This window comes from Gavialis gangeticus, unplaced genomic scaffold (genome assembly GCF_001723915.1).
Source record: "Gavialis gangeticus isolate Ggan-Ray unplaced genomic scaffold, GavGan_comp1, whole genome shotgun sequence".
NCBI lineage: Eukaryota > Metazoa > Chordata > Crocodylia > Gavialidae > Gavialis > Gavialis gangeticus.
The window spans coordinates 159,023,287-159,041,080 of NW_017729022.1; the positions used below are offsets into that span (position 1 = coordinate 159,023,287).

At 40.1% G+C, this 17,794-nt stretch overlaps 1 protein-coding gene across 2 annotated transcripts in view; it reads right to left on the bottom strand.

Annotated features, from left to right (window-relative positions):
- Nucleotides 1-8,005: 8,005 nt before the first annotated feature.
- Nucleotides 8,006-17,794, bottom strand: part of UBR2 (ubiquitin protein ligase E3 component n-recognin 2) — a 119,359-nt gene continuing 109,570 nt past the window's right edge. For both annotated transcript variants that reach the window (XM_019516393.1, XM_019516392.1), the window contains exons 43-47: nucleotides 17,507-17,563; nucleotides 14,422-14,499; nucleotides 13,185-13,355; nucleotides 12,310-12,411; nucleotides 8,006-10,453 (exon numbers count right to left, since the gene is read on the bottom strand). In XM_019516393.1, the coding sequence (XP_019371938.1) occupies nucleotides 10,312-10,453; nucleotides 12,310-12,411; nucleotides 13,185-13,355; nucleotides 14,422-14,499; nucleotides 17,507-17,563 (550 nt within the window). In that variant the 3' untranslated portion in view covers nucleotides 8,006-10,311. The remainder of the gene's footprint in view (nucleotides 10,454-12,309; nucleotides 12,412-13,184; nucleotides 13,356-14,421; nucleotides 14,500-17,506; nucleotides 17,564-17,794) is intronic.

Consider the following 17,794-nt stretch of genomic DNA (forward strand, 5'->3'; position numbering starts at 1 on the left):
GGGGGGGGGGGGGCGTGGGGGCCCCCTGCGTACTCGGTGGCAGACCCGGAAGTGGACCCAGAAGTGGACCAGAAGTACTTCTGGGTTTGCTGCTGAGCATGCGGGGGGCCCCTCCTGTGGGACACTCCATCCACCCCACCATCACAGCATTCACGAGCTGCACCTGGTACCTCAAGGTATGTAAAAAAAAAAGCATTTAAAGATGTGTCTATGGCTGAATCTCTGATTCTCCAAATCAGCATCAAATCTTCAGATTCGGATTCAGCCAAATTGAATCAGGGACAGTAATCTGAATGAACGAACTGAATCACTGTCCCTGAATCGGGCTGAATCCAAATCCGAATCCTAATGGAATACAGCCCGTTTCGCACATCCCTAGTAATTAAGTCTCAGCACATTTGAGTGCCATGCCACTTACCACAAAAGAACCAGCAACCACAAACTAGAAACAGAAACTAGGGGATACAGATATTGAAACTCAGTTAAAAACAAGTCTGAGCGTGCCAGGGGAAAAACAAAACCCCAAAAAACGTATTTTTGGACAGTGGAGTAGAGACATATGCTTTTCCAAATTGACAGGCAAAATAAATAATGCAATTAAAAAGAAGATAAAAATGACACACCATTCTAGCAGTAAAAGTTAAAAAAAGTCTTCAAAATATGCAACAACCTGCCAATGAAATAAACAATAAAATTCAGGGAACCATTATTACTGTCAAGTATATCCTAGATCAACATAAGTCAAAATCTCTGAGCATTTCATATACCTCCACAGGCACAGTCAATTTGATGTAGTTATTTGGACCCCAGAGATATTGCTGTTCACCAGAAAGCAAAACTTTAATTTAAAATATGTATCTATACAGTTAGCCTTTCAAATTAGACTATTGCAAGAATAGTCTTTTGAACAGAAACAAGGACAACTATATCTGAGACAAATTACTGCTCTAAGAGATGTGATTTGTCCTATTTATCTTAATTTAATTTTGTCTGATACTGATACAAATTTAAAGAGTAGAAATAACAAAAATGTTGGTCAAGTCTTGTGTGCTAAATTTGCAGCTAATATGAGTGCCTAATTTGTGTGGATGCTCCCTAGATTTGAATCTGCAACTGGCCAGATAACAAAGAGTAGAAATAATTCTGGTCTTATAAAACCCTCAAATCATTTTTTTCCCCTACTGAGTGACATTATGCCTGCTTGGATGTAATTTGGGATCACATAACACTGATCTATATTTTAGTCAAAAGCTGAAATTTAACAACGTAAGAGAATCATTTAAAATTTCACTCACTTTCTCTCTCACCTGTTACTTGCAATAAACAAGAAAGTGTTTGAAGTAATTAATAAAATTAGAAAACATAAAATGGTTAACGTTTCCAAAAAAAGCTGTTGTCCTAAAGTCTGCATTAACAGTAAGATGTTTTCCATTCTAAAGTTTACAAGGGGAAAACTAGGCACAAGACATCTGTCTCTGCTATCATGAGCTGTACTGGATTTTGTGCTAAGACGGGCCACCACTAAATCCTAGTATTTTGCAGATAAGTGTTAGGGGATACCCAGGAGAGCAGGGACCCCAAAAAAGGCTCCTTTGAGATTTCCTGAATGCACCAGAATTGTTTCCCCACACAAGAGCATGAAGAAGAAGATACTGAGGAAGACAGGGTTTCTGACACCCATGAAGACACTCACCATGACAGTGCTCATAATGGCACTTTGCTTCAAACATGCTACGTGGTAGGTTACAATACCATCACTGGCAACGTGTAGGGGGCACACGGGGGTACACATGCACCTCCTGATAACATGGGTGCACCCCCTGACAGCCAGCACTCCCCAGTTAGGCAACAGGTGGGGGGGCAGGCGGGACCCCCTTCCCAGTTGGGGTGATTGGCCACGAAGGACCCCCCTGGTTGCTGACTGGCTGCTGTGGGGGCATATACCCCCCTGACTCAGGAGGTACCAGTTGCCCATGAATACACCAGTGCTAGGGCTATAGTAAAAAAAAGAAAAAGACTTTTGCTTTGGGTACCCTGGCAATTGTTATTTTAAGGGGATGTGCTGCACCAGTCTGACCCTGCTCAATTTTTACTGCCCTGCCCCCTAAGTCACAGTCCAAGTGATGACCACACTGCAGTGATAGAAGTTACAGTTTATAGATGATCCCTAAGAGAAGACTGAAGGAGTTGGAAAATTGGAAGATGGTCTCTCAGATAGGTAGCAACAGTTAATCAGTCAGACAGGCCTTGTCCACACAAGCAAGCATATCTGTTGCAGCACCTCAAAGCACTTTGAGACACCGCAGGAGGCACACCACAAATGCAAAAACATTCCCTGAGCTGCAAATACAGTGTGGACTCTAAGTTTAATACCGGGGAATCTCAGTATCAAAAGAAAACACTCTGGAAAAAACAGTGCAGAAGCAACTGGAGACTAGATCATTCAAAGAGAGGTTCTAGCACCTGGCCAGAGCATCTCTATGCCTGCCGCATGCCCATGCTGCCTCAGCACACTGGAGGAAATAGAAGCGGGGCAAAACTGGCAGCAGTGGCTCAGAGCTGGCTGGGACCCACGCTCTATCCCCAGTAAGCAGGGACATGGAGGCAGGGAGGGGGACTGTGTATGGGTGGGGATGCCTTGATAATTGAACCTGGTTAAAGTATTGTTAAGCACTTGGGTTCAGAATAGTTACTGCAGATATCTATTTTTCAGTAGAGTGTGTGTTGATGCGCAGGTGTTGTAAAAGATAATTTAACTAAAATATAATCCTCTATCCTCACAAACAGCCTTCTCATAGCTGCCTCTCTAATAGGTGTTACCATTCTAGTCAGGCACGCTGGTGAATTATATCACAATGTATATTTATGGCTCATTCTTGTCCTTGTTGAACAATGCCTTTGCTCAACTGTGTGATATTCCAGTTACCCTCCTCCAACAGCATGTAAGGGTGTGCATGGAGCTACACATTGGCTCCCTGTTGTCCATCACTGACATGCTGATGGGTGCATGTAATTAGTCAAAGTTCTGTTATCCAGCATCTTACATGCCGGCATGCTCCACTAACCGGCATGCTGCGTTGTAAGATGAAGTGAAACCGGAAGTGCTCACCATGGCACTTCCAGTTTCTCCGAGCCCCCATGGCTCAGGGCAAAGCAGCCTGTGCTGCCGAGCCCCCATGGCCTGGGGGCATAACAGACTGTGTGGGGCTATACGGGGTCCGCTGGGCCCCACGGGAGGGACAGCGATGCTGTGGGAGGGGCAGAGGGATGCCCCAGACACAGTGGGAGAAGTGGAGGCTAGGGCCGCTCATTTAACTGCATATTTTGTTATCCAGCATCCCCCGTACCTGGGGGATGCCAGATAACAAAGCTTTTACTGTACTATCAAATCTCCTAATAACCCACTCTAGCTCTAGCTCACAAAGCTGTAGCTTACCATTCACCTGGGATTCTTTCAGGAGTCCTATACAAAGGAATAGTAAGAAGGAAAACTTGTTAGCCATGTCCAAAACCCCCACTAGACTAGAAGGAGACCATAGGAATCACAATCCAAAACAGATGAACAAAACATTTATTTAGTGTTGCTTAAAAGACCAGAAGTAGTACAGTAAATTACTTTCTTCAGTTCCCATACCTGACACACTGCAGTCTTCTTTCTCCACCACCCCTTCCCAGACCCTCTGGCAGATCCCTATGTCAGGAAAAGGGAGAGAGAAAAATGCTTGGGTACCTTATCCCAGAAGAGGAATAAAATGATAAAGGAAAGGACAAATGATGAAGGAGAAAGATCTCCGTATGTAGAGGGAAAAAAGGTGAGAGAATTGACACAGAACAGGGTTGAGGAAGTAATTCAGAAACAGCCCCTGGAACTGATGTAGAGGCAGACAGTCCTGCTAAGCAATATTTTTGTACAGAGTTTCTACCCACCATCGTTAACTCCAAAGCACTCACACTCTACAGTCTTAGAAAAATAAGGGAACACTTTAAGCAGCAAAGCACTTGGAAGCTCAAGCCACAGGTCTCTCATTTGACCTGGGACTGACTGTCCTGGATTTTGACTAATTACAACAGGAGTGGCACTGCTATTATCTACATGTGGCCTTTCTGAATTGCACTCTTGTTTTTCTGCAAGTAGGTGGCCAGGAACTGCACATAGCCTGATTCAGATGTACTGAACCCTGTCATTTGTGCCTGATTCAGATGTACTGAACCCTGTCATTTGTGCCTGGAATGAACCACAGTTAAATTGAGTTGCAGTTACCGTATGTAGGTCATAGACCCCAGGATCTAGGGACAAAAGCCTCTGCACTGACCCCTTTCAACTCCTACACCTACTCCACATCTGAAAACTGGCTGGAAATTAGAGCAATCAGATTCCAGAACAGCCCCGAGAGAAGAAAACATTGTGAAAGGGATTATATGGCACATGCGCATGAGCCCGGGGGACTGGACTCTGTGGTGTTTTGTCACCCTGTCATTCTACATGCCAAGACAGAAACTCCTCACCTATATGCATTTGTAACCAGAACAGCACACGTACACACACTCAGCACTAACAAACACATGGCTCCACACCCAGACTGACATGGTTCACAAAGTTTAGATGTTTTTGTTGTACTGTACATTCCACTAATGTAGAGTTTATGGTATTTGGTTCAATGAAGGCGTGTACTTGCACCATTTCATATTCCATAAAGGTTACTAACAAAAGCATACACAGGCCAAAACATCCTTCCTATCGAATCACTGCACAACAGTGAACAAAAATACAGTTAATTTCAAACTTTAAGGTTGTCGCCTCTAAGCAAGAGCCCAAAACAAGCCTGACCCCTTGGCCCTGACAATCTGCTGTAGTTTGCGGAGACTTTATGAAAATCTCTGCACCCCTGCCTCCTGCCTGTTGTTGGCGAGCCTGTCTCCCTTGCCATCATCGATACAGTGAAAAAATCCACTTAAGACAGATAGTGCTGACCAGTTTCCACAGTTGCCCTTTAAATGTTTTTCCATGGGGAGTCCAGGAGAATAATATTAAATACAGATGTACTGAATACTGTCACTGCTGGGTCTCCAAGGCACCTGCCTATACTGCTGTCAGTGGAACATTGGGACAGCTAATGCACTCAGTTCTGGACCACCATTTTGCTTTCCAAACTACGCGTCATTCTGCAGCTCATTAGGGTACAGTTAAGTTGTTCCTTTCTATCCAGATGTCCAGTAAAAGGATCGACTAATCAGTGAGTGGCGAGTTAGGTCTTCTAAAATGAGAGTAGGAATCACCACCATCAGTAGCCAAACAGAAGACAGGGCAGGGCAGCACTTTAGGCACCTTTACACATTCTCCAACACGTTCCAATTCTAATGCGCCAGAGAGGACTTGATTAATTGAATCGTCTGGTGCGTTCTAATCAGAACGTTCCAGCATGCTGAAATGTCTCCTGTATTCAGCACCCTGTGTTTCAACATGCTGGTGGGCCCAGGGGGGCAGGTTGGCTTTAACTAAAGCATAATAAACAAGCTTTAAAGTGCCCCCAACTGCTATTTTGAAATGCAGGATGCTGAATACACAAGACTCTCCCAAGAGCTGCTCTAATTAAAACACGCCCTCTACCCCAGAGGACATGTATGGCACCCTTAGAGATCAACGGGTTCAGACAGACACAGCTTTCAAAGACAACAACCTACTTCATCAGCATCTGTCCATTCATAGCATCAGACAAAGTAGGTCATCGCCTTCAGAAACTCACACGTCTCTGAATCAGACAGTTCCTAATGTGTCACCCTGCACTACTTTCTGTCTGACTTGAGACTAACAATGCCAACCATCTGCCTGCATCATTAGTGGCCATAATAATTTTGGGCATGGATTTTCCTCTCCTTGAGGAAAACAACCTTGAATTTCTAAACAGCCTAGTATAATGAACCTTCCCCTGACTACTTCCCCCCAACATAAACAGTGGAAAATCTTTTACAGCAAACAGCCAGGCCTTGGACTAGCTTTCTATTTGTTAAATCTAAGATTCAGTGTAGGGGACAAAGAACAGGCACACTGAAACGTTTGGATGCTTATCTTGCTGGAATCCTTTGACCCTAGCTGACTTCCTGCCCCTGGGGCAAGGGGCTGGACTTGATGATCTTCTAGGTCCCTTCCAGCCCTAACGTCTATGAAATGTATGGTGTCAATTCAAAGCTCCAATATAATTTGAGAATCTCAGCCAAACACATCCATCCATAACCTCTTACGCACCATCAAGCTTTGTAACTGAGGGCATCAGCACCCTCTTTATAACATCACACAACAGTCCTAACAATAGATCTACTAACACAAGTTGGTAGTAATTGTATGCGACAAGCTTCCAGATAGCAGTGGTGATCCATTTCTCCAGGAAGGCAGTTTTGCATTCGTGTGCTGCCACATCAGCTCCACAGCAACTCTACACAGATCAAAGTAAATGTCTTTTTTCTGTTAGTCATCCCATACCTGCATCACTAGCCTTTTCCACTAGTCATTGCTAGTTTCCCAAGATACAGCATGCTACTGAGCAAAGCTGCTGCAGAAAATTTTAATCTACAAGTGGCTCCTTGAGTTGTTTTTTCTTCTTCCTCTGCCCAGATTGACTCAGCAGCACAGCATCCGACTCCAAAGTAAAAGCCATTTGGTTACAAGACCACAAATGGAAGTACAGCAATCTCTTTGTGTTAATGTCAGTCAGGATTGGAGCACAAGTGGTTTTCCCTCTACACAGCTGTCAACAGTTTGAAAATGAGGGGAAATGATGAGTTTGAAAAGTGGGTTAAGAGACCTGGGATTAACACAAGACCTCAGCCTACGGAAACCCAGTAACAGACAACAGTGACTAGTCAGTGGAGACTCATAAACAACACTGCCATCAGCCGCAGTGAGAACAGAGGCAGAGGCCAAATTGGACTGTGTCGTTATTGTCCCAAGAGGTAGGCAAGGGACAGCGCAAAGAAGTGGTACTATGAATCCTAACAGAAGGCCCCTGTGAGCAAGCCAGAGGCAGGCTCGTGGAAATGACAGATGAGATATAAATTCCTGGTTTTCTGCTAAATGAAAGTCTCTCTCACAGGGTAAGTAAGTATCATTGAAGGGGAGTGTAATCAGAAGCAGGTATCCTAAGTGAGAAAGCTGGCTTTTAAAGATGCTAAAAGTTAACCTTCTGGTAGCTGTGCCCATCAGTCCAGAAGAACAAATAACGTAGCCTAAGGATTTGAGGGCTGAAAAGATAGGCTGAACTGGAAAGAGTAAGATGTTATAGCTGAACCTGGCTGAATGATTCTACACTGAAACAAGACCTGTGTTCAGCTGCTGCATGTGAAATCCCAAAACTGCACAGTCATTAGCATTTTAGCACTTTGTGGCCTTTCACAGAAAAGTGAATGTGAGGCATCTCTTAAGGAACTGAGGCTCATTCACTAAACAACATTACAGACTATAGTACTGGAATAGATTTAACAGATTATAGTTTAGAAGGGACAAGAGGAGGAGGTTTAGACAAGAAAGGAATGAGAGAAGCCCAAGGAAAGTTAAGGTTGAATTAAAACTTTCTACCAAACAGAGCCTGTTTGCAACATTAAAGACAATGTCCTGCACACCAGGAAAAGATCAACAGGCTTCTATCAGTCCCCTAACACGAAACCGACTTCTCCAAGCAAGAGCGAATTGTGTTTACTGCCTACTGCATTTCCAAAATCCTTGAGAGACTGTTCCACTTAATGGCCAGCTGAAACTTCAGCCCCTTACAAAATGTATCTTAATCTCTTAAAATGATGATCAGACCTTCAGGTAGAGGTCAAGACAGTAATATTAGTGTCAGTAATCTAACTGACACTAATATTATAATCATCTTAAATTTTTAGTCAGGGAACTGCAGCTGTTGCACATCCAGGTATTTGTTATCCTCTGATTAACAATGTGACATACTTGGAGCATCAAAACAATCAAAGTTAACGATTCAAAGGCTCAGCAAAATTCTTTCTAAGAATAAAAAGTTTAAGAAGTACCAATTTAATGTCAACACCTAAAGCATTTATTTTGATGCTTTCAATTTTTTTCTCTTTACATATGATACATTCCAAATTTTACAAGTCATCCACAGATATTAAAGTTATAGCCAATTTATTACATGTATTACTTCCCTGATACTGAAACCATGTTATATAAACATTTCTAAAATGAACATAAATACATGCAAAACAAATCAGAAAAGAAAAAGAGTTTAAGTAAAGAATGGCTAACCTTACCAAAAAAACCCCAAGGATAAATTGTGTACTTTGCAATTACTTGCAGTCATTATTTATCAGCCCATTCAACCTCAGTCTCAAGACTATGGTACCCAAGAAAAATAAGTTCTATCAATATTTAGTCTACACAGAAAATCTGTCAGTATTATTAATTGTACCAGATCACCTTTCACTATTTTTTAAATATCTATGCCCATGGTAAACTGAATTTTTAAATTCAAATTTAAATAATATGTTACCTGAAGCTATGGAATTCAGCAAAAGCAGCAAGACTGTCAAGTCAAAGAAACAGCTCTGTAGCAAAGGAAGAATCAAACTTTTATGTATCGTGCACAGCCAAAACTTGACAAATAACCTAATTCATGAATGGGAATGCAAATATGGAACCTCAGTGATGATTATCTTTCTGATGATTCTGCAGATGTAGGAAGAAAGACAAAAATGGACTATTTAATACTGGCCTAAGGAAACAAGAGTTGAAATTGGCCAAGTTTTCTATTTTGTATTTCATGTCAATACTATTTCCAAGCTTTTGGAAAACTATCCTGTACATCATAAATATACAAAATTTTGCTGAAGCATTACATCTCTAAAAATATGAACAATTCAATCAAACCTATTCTAACTGAAGACACAACAGACATTAAAAAAAGATTACTTGTCTGGATTGAAGGGGAAATAAGAGAGCAAAACTTCATCAAAGTATCATTTTGATTATTTTTTAAAAAAAAATCAGAGTTAACTTGCCAGAAGCCTGGAGGGACTTGAGGTCATGGATTTTTCTGTCAATAGGCATAAAGTCACTTTGAGAGATGTCTTGGAAGTCTAACACAGTATTTGACTACATACAACTAGAAAAATCTTGCCTTCAGGCACCCACATACCAAGTGCAAATCTGTGCAGTTATAGAATATATTTATAAAATATACTATAAGCAAATATCTTTACAGAACTTTAGCCAAGTGCATACTATGCCAGAAAGTAAATATACCTGATGGTAAAACAGAAAGGAATGAACAGATGCAAACACACAGACAGGGTAACTGCTGCCCTTCAAACAATAGAGTAATCTGTTCATTTGTGTCTGAGAGTTTCTATTTGCAGAACTGAAATTTAATAAAAATGGGATTTGAAATTATAAGCTTTTAAAATTAACAAAAATTAAGAAAAAAATCCTCCTGTACTTCTCCAAATTAATATAAAAATCACATTTCACATGACATTTTTTGTTATGTATTGTCATTGACTTAAAACATCTTCTAGAGCACAAAGTCAACCCTTAAATATTGAAAACCACCAACCACCCATGGAAAATAAAAAGGTTTCCCTGCTAAATTCCAACGACAAACTATACAATACTTCTGTGGAGTGCAGTGCTCTGGAAATAGCTTTAAATTAAATTGTTTTACATGTCAAGCTAATGTTAATTATTTTAGTAAAAAAACAAAAAAAGTCCCTATAAGAACACAAGTGGCAAAATCATTTTAGATGCACTAAATGAAAGTTAGCCACTGATACAGACAGCTACATCCATTTGCTACATTATTTGCATCCTTACTTCATTCCATTGCATGTACACACAGTTAAGTATTAAAATGCAGAACAATAAATAAAATAAAACGGCTCAGATTACTAGCACAGGGCAAAACATAATCCATAGTTGTGCTCAATCTAGTCTCCATTTCAGCAGTCTCTTTTCCTCTTTTAGTTCATAAGAGAAATCATGGCCAGACTTCCAAAAAGAGTCATTCCTTTTATATGAGAAGCTTAAGTTCATTTGCCCAGGTTCTATAACCCAAGAGGTTTCATGTGAAGGAAGCACAGTGCAAATAATAATACTAATAAAACCTGCTTACACAGAAAAAGAAGCTTACATGGTTATTATAACTTGTATCTTGACGAAACAAACTGGAAAACAAGTTAAATAAAAGGACTGGGTTCTTTTTATTTTATCAGACTTTTTTTTTCCTAATCCCTCTTTTGTTTGAAAAAGCTTATTGGGTTATAAAAATCATCATCATAAAGTTCCAGTCTTCAGAAGATAACAAATTATAAATGCTGCCAATCAATGCCAACAAGGGTCTGATTTGCTTCTTGTGCATGTCCAATTTCTTCTGTGATACTGTGCTGTTGCCAGAGCTTTTGAATCTTTTTAAATCGTTCTTTGCAGAGATGCAAGGGATTCCCACGTCTGAAAATGACAGAAGATACATATCAGGAAATGAACATTTGTAAAAGTTTTGTTTTCACATGCTAAACAAAACCCTGATGTAGCCTTGAAAGTTACTGTCTGAATATTACAGTTGCTAAAATTACATTGAGTATTGATACCAAAAAATCTGATCCTTTAGTACCTACTTCCAGAGGCGTAGCAGCACAGCTCTGCATGCAGGTCACTGCCACTTCACGCTATGCTGATAGGAGCAGTATGATCAGCTAGTGCTGCAGCAACAGCTATTTTCCCACCCCTTCCACAAAAGCATCACTTGGGGCTGCTGCCCTGGTGCACCCATCCTCTCCCTCCCCGGTTACATTACTGCCTAATGCAGACACTACCAAAACTTTCATTCCTATCTACATGATGTAAAGAGCTGTCTTCTTTTAACATCATTCCTTAAGTGCACACCTCTTGTGTCCAAGACAAGGTGATACACCAACTTGTCTTAGCCTGTGGTACTATACTCCCCATACTAAAAAGTACACTGGAGAAACATAAGCTGTAAAAGAAGAAAAACTAAGGAGAGAAACAAATGATGCATCTCTCATAATTCCATTCTTTTGGGGCTGTCTGGGTATGCATTACGTCAAACCTGGAGAGAAACTAATATGGGTCAAATAAGTCTTTTAAGTCTGTGGAAATATAATGTTAGATTCTAAAGTGTAATTATGCCACTTGTCCAGTATTATTGGTGTCACATAACCAAAAATTACTTAGCTGAACAAGGCAAGCAAGATCTTGAATAGGCAATCCAAGCTACACTCTGGTAAACACGCTACTCATCTTACCTCCTGCCATCGTTGTACCAAAAACGTGCCACTTGTATGAAAAAGAACATGCTAGATCATAGACTTTTTTGTTCCCTGTGACTGCTTTTAAATGCCATAATTCAGAGCAGCCCCTGGGCATGTGTAAATTGGTATCAGGATGAGGGAATTCCGAAAGTAAGATTTAAGCAACCTTTGCATCTCACTCCAACTATTATTACATTTTAATTCTGAAATTCTTTAAAATTCTTCATGTCTGCAAAATTAGCAAGTGTCAAATATGCCTGAGCTCTAAACTGCTCCTTTCTCAAAAAGGAAATGACCTTGTCTCCCTGTTCTATCTGTCAAAGGTTAGGGTGCTTTTGGTAATTTTGTAGCTGTGTGGCACGGTTGGTTGACTCTGTAGATTTAGGTATAGGTTATAAAAGGACTCGTATGCAATGTTTTGGATGTTCAAGAAGGTGGCTGGACAAGATAACCCCTTGGGGTCCCTTCCAACTCTACTCTTCTAAGATTCTATGACTTGAGTATAGAAACAGATTCAAAATGACAATATTAAATGAAACTAGAGGTAATATTAATATTAAAGGTGTGAGTTCTGGACAGGATAAGTCTATGGGTACCGACAGTAATTTGCTTACATGTTTACATTTGCCCCTTGCTTTATATTAAAGTGAAGTTAAATGATTTCATCTCAGGAGGCTTTTACCAAGGATTGACAAGAGTACAAAAATATATTTAATAATAAAACTAAATAAATTCTACATATAAGCATGATCTTTATTTGTCAGTAGCATTGTTTACAGAGCTTCACAAAGTCTCAGAGAATATTTAAGAATTCCTCCCTTTCAGGATACCTCTTTATATCAGACAAGTTTTCATGAGATTTTTCTAACATTAAGTAAATGTTAATTCTAGGTTTATTTTTAAAAGGTCTATTTAGCTCTTTTTGCTGCCTACAATTACGACATTATTGCCCAGCTATAGTACTTAGCTTAGATAAGTATAATGTATAATTAAGACTTTATGAACCTTTATAACCTTCTTTAAAAAAAAAATTACCTGAGTCCCTGGTCTGTCTCTCCATAGTCATCAAGATAAGGAGGAGCATAAAAGCAGCCCTTTGTTTTTCCAGCTAAAAAGAGCACTTGACATTCTCGTACTCTGGACAGAAATACACACAGAACATTATGGTCATTAACTTTATAATGTGGATGAAGTTTCTAAATTACCCTGAATTACCAGTAAGTGTGAATATGTGCACACTGCAAAGTTTATAATATAACTGCATCTACAAAATAAGGTGAGAAATACATGGGAAAAGTCTCTTATGAGTTTTCGATTTTTTAAGAAACCATACTTTTATAAAACAGGAAGGCTTCCAAGTGTTGTGTTCTGAAGTACAATGAAGACAAAAACATGAACCTGTTCAGCCTCTACAAGAGAAGGCTGAGAGGGGACCTGGTGGCCATCTATAAACTTACCAAGGGGGATCAGCAGGCACTGGGGGAGTCCCTGTTCCCCCAACCACTACCGGGAGTAACTACAAATAACGGTCACAAGCTGGCAGAGGGTAGATTTAGGCTAGATATCAGGAAGCGCTACTTCACTGTCAGGGCAGCTAGGATCTGGAACCAACTTCCAAGAGAAGTGGTGCTGGCTCCTACCCTGGGTGTCTTTAAGCGGAGGCTGGATGAACACCTCCCCGGGGTTGTTTGACCCCAGTACTCTTTCCTGCCATGGCAGGGGGTCGGACTTGATGATCTGCTCAGGTCCCTTCTGACCCTACCAACTATGAAACTATGCTACTTTTCTTCAAATAGTACTGTCCTTACACACAATATACTGTTAGTTACATTTACTGGTAACATTCACCTTATGTTCATACATACTACACAGCCTACTAATAACATTTTTAGATACAACTATATCCTTACCTAAGAAATATGCCCACTCCAGAGCCACATAAATATGTATGTGCAGTACAGGCTCCAACATCTTCTCCGTCTAACTCTGTTTGACAACAGTAACTCTGAGAACACAGCATGGTCCCACATACAAGGCACAATGTTGGTGCTCTGCTTTTATCACCACCTGATTTTGGACACCTTAATGTGAGCACACAAAAAATTTGTACATGATAGTGAATAAAGTTCAAACCTTTACTACAGAATAAAGACTTAAATGGCAATCAACAGATCTAACATCGTTCCAGAAACATCTCTAGATAAAGTTAAAACCCCAATAACCCTGAAATTTCTATTTCATAGGTATCTCAATTAATCATAAAGATAAAAGCGAGCTATTAACATGCGTTATTAACTTTGGGTGTACCCAGCCATAGCCACAGGCGGTGGAGGGGGGTGGCTAACAGGCCTTAGGCCCCTCTAAATACGATAGGGCCGCAAGGCAGCCTGGCCATGGGCTTCTGGCGGCTGCAGCAGGGGTGAGGAGGGGCACGCACACAGCAAGGAGTGAGGGAGGGGCGGGGGCTGGGGCAGGTGCTGCATAGCCAGGGTGGGGTGCAGGACAGAGCTGTGAACGGCTCGTCCAAGGGGCATGGCTCCTGGTGCTATGCGCACCCCAGGAGGGCATGAGGCTGTGTCCCTCTGGATCACTGTGGAGGGCAGGGACAGGCTGCCGCTGCAGGCTAGGGCTGGGGGCTGTGCTGGTCTCTTCCCGGCAGGGTGGGGGTGGGCCACGCTGCACTCATGGTGGACAGCAGCGGTGCTGGGAGGGGGCAACAGGGGGAAAGGGGGCTGCAACCACCCCAAAATTCACCTTGGGGGAGCTCCCAATACACCCATCCTCCAAGGGGGTGAAAAACTCCTAGACTGAACTCCCTCTGCTCTCTCTATCCCCTCCCGTTCTGAAGAGAGAAACAGGCTGGGAGCTCTGCAGACAAGTTACAAAAGATGCTACATTTTGAAAGTCTTTATCTGATACCTCAAGCAATGAGGGGTCAGATTTTCACCTGATTAGCCATTTTTGAAGCTGTCTACAGCTGTGCACTTGTGTTTGGTCACAGTTATAGACTGCTTTCTTTGGCCAGATTGGGTAGAAATTATCAATTCTGTCTGTACCCTTTATGATTTTCTAAATCCTTTAGGAGATTTTCCACTTCATCTGTTCCATTGCTTTTAAAGCTCCTCATCATAACAGCACAAAACTTACGAGAAATTAGATGCTTGATTAATGAGGCAGCTGTAATCATCTGGAAGGTCTATTAATTTGTTAGAATCTCTTGCATAGCTAGAATGAAAAAATAGATTACCACTTAAAGTTTAGTAAATAATGGACACAATCATTGCAAAGTCATTTAATCTTCTCAAATGTACAAAGGAAGCTTTTTTGTAAATATCAACACTTTTTAATTTTGGCTTTCACACTGTATGTCTTTCCCTATCTATGGTACTGCATTATACTGGCATACAGCTGTAATAAATTGCATATTAAAATTACTATAAACACACTGTGCTCAAAATATTGTATAGCTTACTAGAAATCAAAATGCAGTCTTGGATAATTAACTGATAATGAATTGCAGGTGGGGCATGCTACAACTATTGGTCTGATCTCAAGCAAGAGATGGCCTTTCAAAAGAAGTAAGAATATGCATACTAATTTTATGCTGCTGATGTCAGCAATGTCACTGAGTCAATCACGTATTATGTATTACATAAAATTCAAACCAAAAAGCAGATCAGCTTTTAAATACTTAGCTGTTATCATTTAAATGTTTGCTACTATGTTGCACTATCCGCTTAGCATCTAGGTAGCACTTATGTTAGATATAACTGATTTACAAAAAAATAGATTCCAACATCCCACAACTGAAATACTTCCTGATTCTTTTGCATGGAGATGGATTTTTATTGATATTTTTCAGAGCCACATAAGAGAAAAATTCCAGAATTATATTCTTCCACAATTGTGTATTTTACCTAAATCCCAGTCTGAAGCATTTTTCCTGCTTAAAGAGATATAAATATTGTAAAGCAAGCCTTATACCATTAATCTGATCTAATTGCTAGATCAAGAGACTTTTCAGCTTTAGGGTATAATTTTTTTTCTGCATTGTATGAACATGTTAATGTTGGATATTCATATAGTTTAAAAATTATGATTCTTGATGTCAGGGTGTTTTTCCCCACAGATTACTAAGATTTTGCATTGTGGAGAATCTTCCTTTCAAGGAAAAAAACAAATCTGGTGGTGAAATCCAAATTTAAAATGGTCCAAGAAGCAGCGCAATGTATCATGTTGAGAGAGAAAAGAACTACCAGCAAATCAGTCATGTGCATCACGACTTCACCACTTCATGAATTGCAAAGAACAGAAATAAGAAGCTTAAAAATCAAATGAAAAAATCCTTCTGCTATTTAGTTAGAATATTCTACTGGTATAAAAGGTTACTCAATTTAAAATTAATCAGATGACTGATAACTTTTGGATTTTTAACACATGACTAGGTACTATGTACAGATTTAAAAAGAAAGTTGATTTCTATTATTTAGCATAAAAGCTTAAATAAAGTTTTTATGAGGGTTTTTCAGTTTTGTTTCTTCCTTTTTTTGAATTAGCGCAGTGGAACACTAATATTTAGCCTCCTTTGACAAATAATAAATCTTGAGTAAATATTATGCATTAAAAGCCTCCTTAATTCAAACTGATTGCTTTAAAAAAATAAAAAGACTACATCATTCAAATCGCTTTCATCTATTTTGGTCTCAATGATAATGTTTCACTTCTTAAAACAGATCGTTTAGAAAGCACCTTTGATCACCTAACGTTTTTAATTCAAGATTAGAAATCTTTTAGAAAGATAGGCTCTAAATGAATCTAATCAGGCTTGATTCAGGACTTCCTGGATAAGATTGTACGGCCTATATATGCTGCAGATCAGACTAGCTTAATTAAATTATCCATTCTGACTTTTGACACTGAATTTTTGTAAATACTGTCTTTACTCAAACATCAGAAGTGTTTTTCTTCCAATCAGGATGGGGAATACAGCACCTTGTGTTACATTCACATACAAGAAAACCTTTTTAGATATCATTAATCTGCTGCCAAAAACAGCATGTGCTCAGTCAAGGAAACCAACTATGAAGCTGATTAAATAAAGACCATATTATAAAACACATGGCCCACGTTGCACAAATATACAGGAACCTACCACAAAGACAGGTTAGTACAGCCTATCTGAATAAAATCTATGAGCTCAGTCCCCTTCAGTGTCAATTCTTTTTCAAGTCATGGTGAGCCATGAGACTGATTACATTTCAGTATGTATTCCCATTCACAGCTGAGCTGAGCTGTACTTTTCTTTCCCACTTCCTCTGATTCCTGTTTCTTCACCACCCTTAAGTGCCTAGCAAATTTCACAAAATGGTGCCCCACACAGTTCACCCAGAATCCCTCTGTTGTCCCCTCTCTCAGGCTGGCACATACGATCAGTGGCCCCACCCTTTATCAGGTGCAGCAGGACCAGGCTGCCCTGCACCTCATCTGCACAGACATTTTTGGAAGATCCCAGGACTCATGACAAGAACACCCATTTCCAGTCATGAGTAGGGGAGTTAATTAACACATGGATCCTTTGTGGGGTTTACCTGAAGTAGCCCCCAGTACTAAGCAGTGCTGAACTACCAGGTCACCACGTCTTGGAATATTGTTGACTCCACTGGGGCATAGCCCAATGGACTGTACGGTAAAATCATGAGCCTTTTAGCTCTAGACTAATATCATACACAGTTTCTACTATAAAAAAAAGTTTTTACTACATGTAAGTAGGTACAAAAGTACTATTTACAAGCTTGTGTTTATGAAGTACCTGTTCTAAAACTGATAGTAGTTTTTAAAAAGTTCTAGACAAACTAAATCTATGGATACCCATGGTAATTTGCTTACATGTTTATTTCCAAAGTCAGTGTTTTCAAATCTGCCCCTCACTTTCATTTGTGTAGGGAGAGCAATGTTTGACAGCAAGAGGAGGAGGGGCAGAAGGCAAAGGGGGCACCTGACTCCCCAGATATATTCTCCCTGTTGTAGCAGTGGGAAGGGGACAAATTCAAGGCAAACTACTAATAATTAGATTTCATACCTAGAAAATATAACATATCTATATATTTTCCATATATAGAATCTATATATTGGGAGGCAGTTTTATATGCAAGTAATGTGCAGGGGAAATTGCTACATTTAGTTACATAAAAGAGTCTTCTCCCTTCCTGGCCTGAAATCCCACCCTACTTACCTTATGGCTGGTCTCTTGCCTTCCAGGTATCTTTTAACTTCACTGTTACTACACCAACTTTAATAAAGAAAAATAAAATGCCTTTTAGTTTTCAATAAGCAATGCTTTCCCCAAAACATATCCTAACCAATAAAAATACCAGTGTATATCTGTTTAATATAATCTCCATCCCAAAATAATTTTTTGTGGATGTATTAATTTTTCACTCCAGAAAACATGCATTACAGGGTAAATATTTATACTACTAGCAAGCTGCCCACCATGAATGATTGGGGGGGGGGGGGAGGG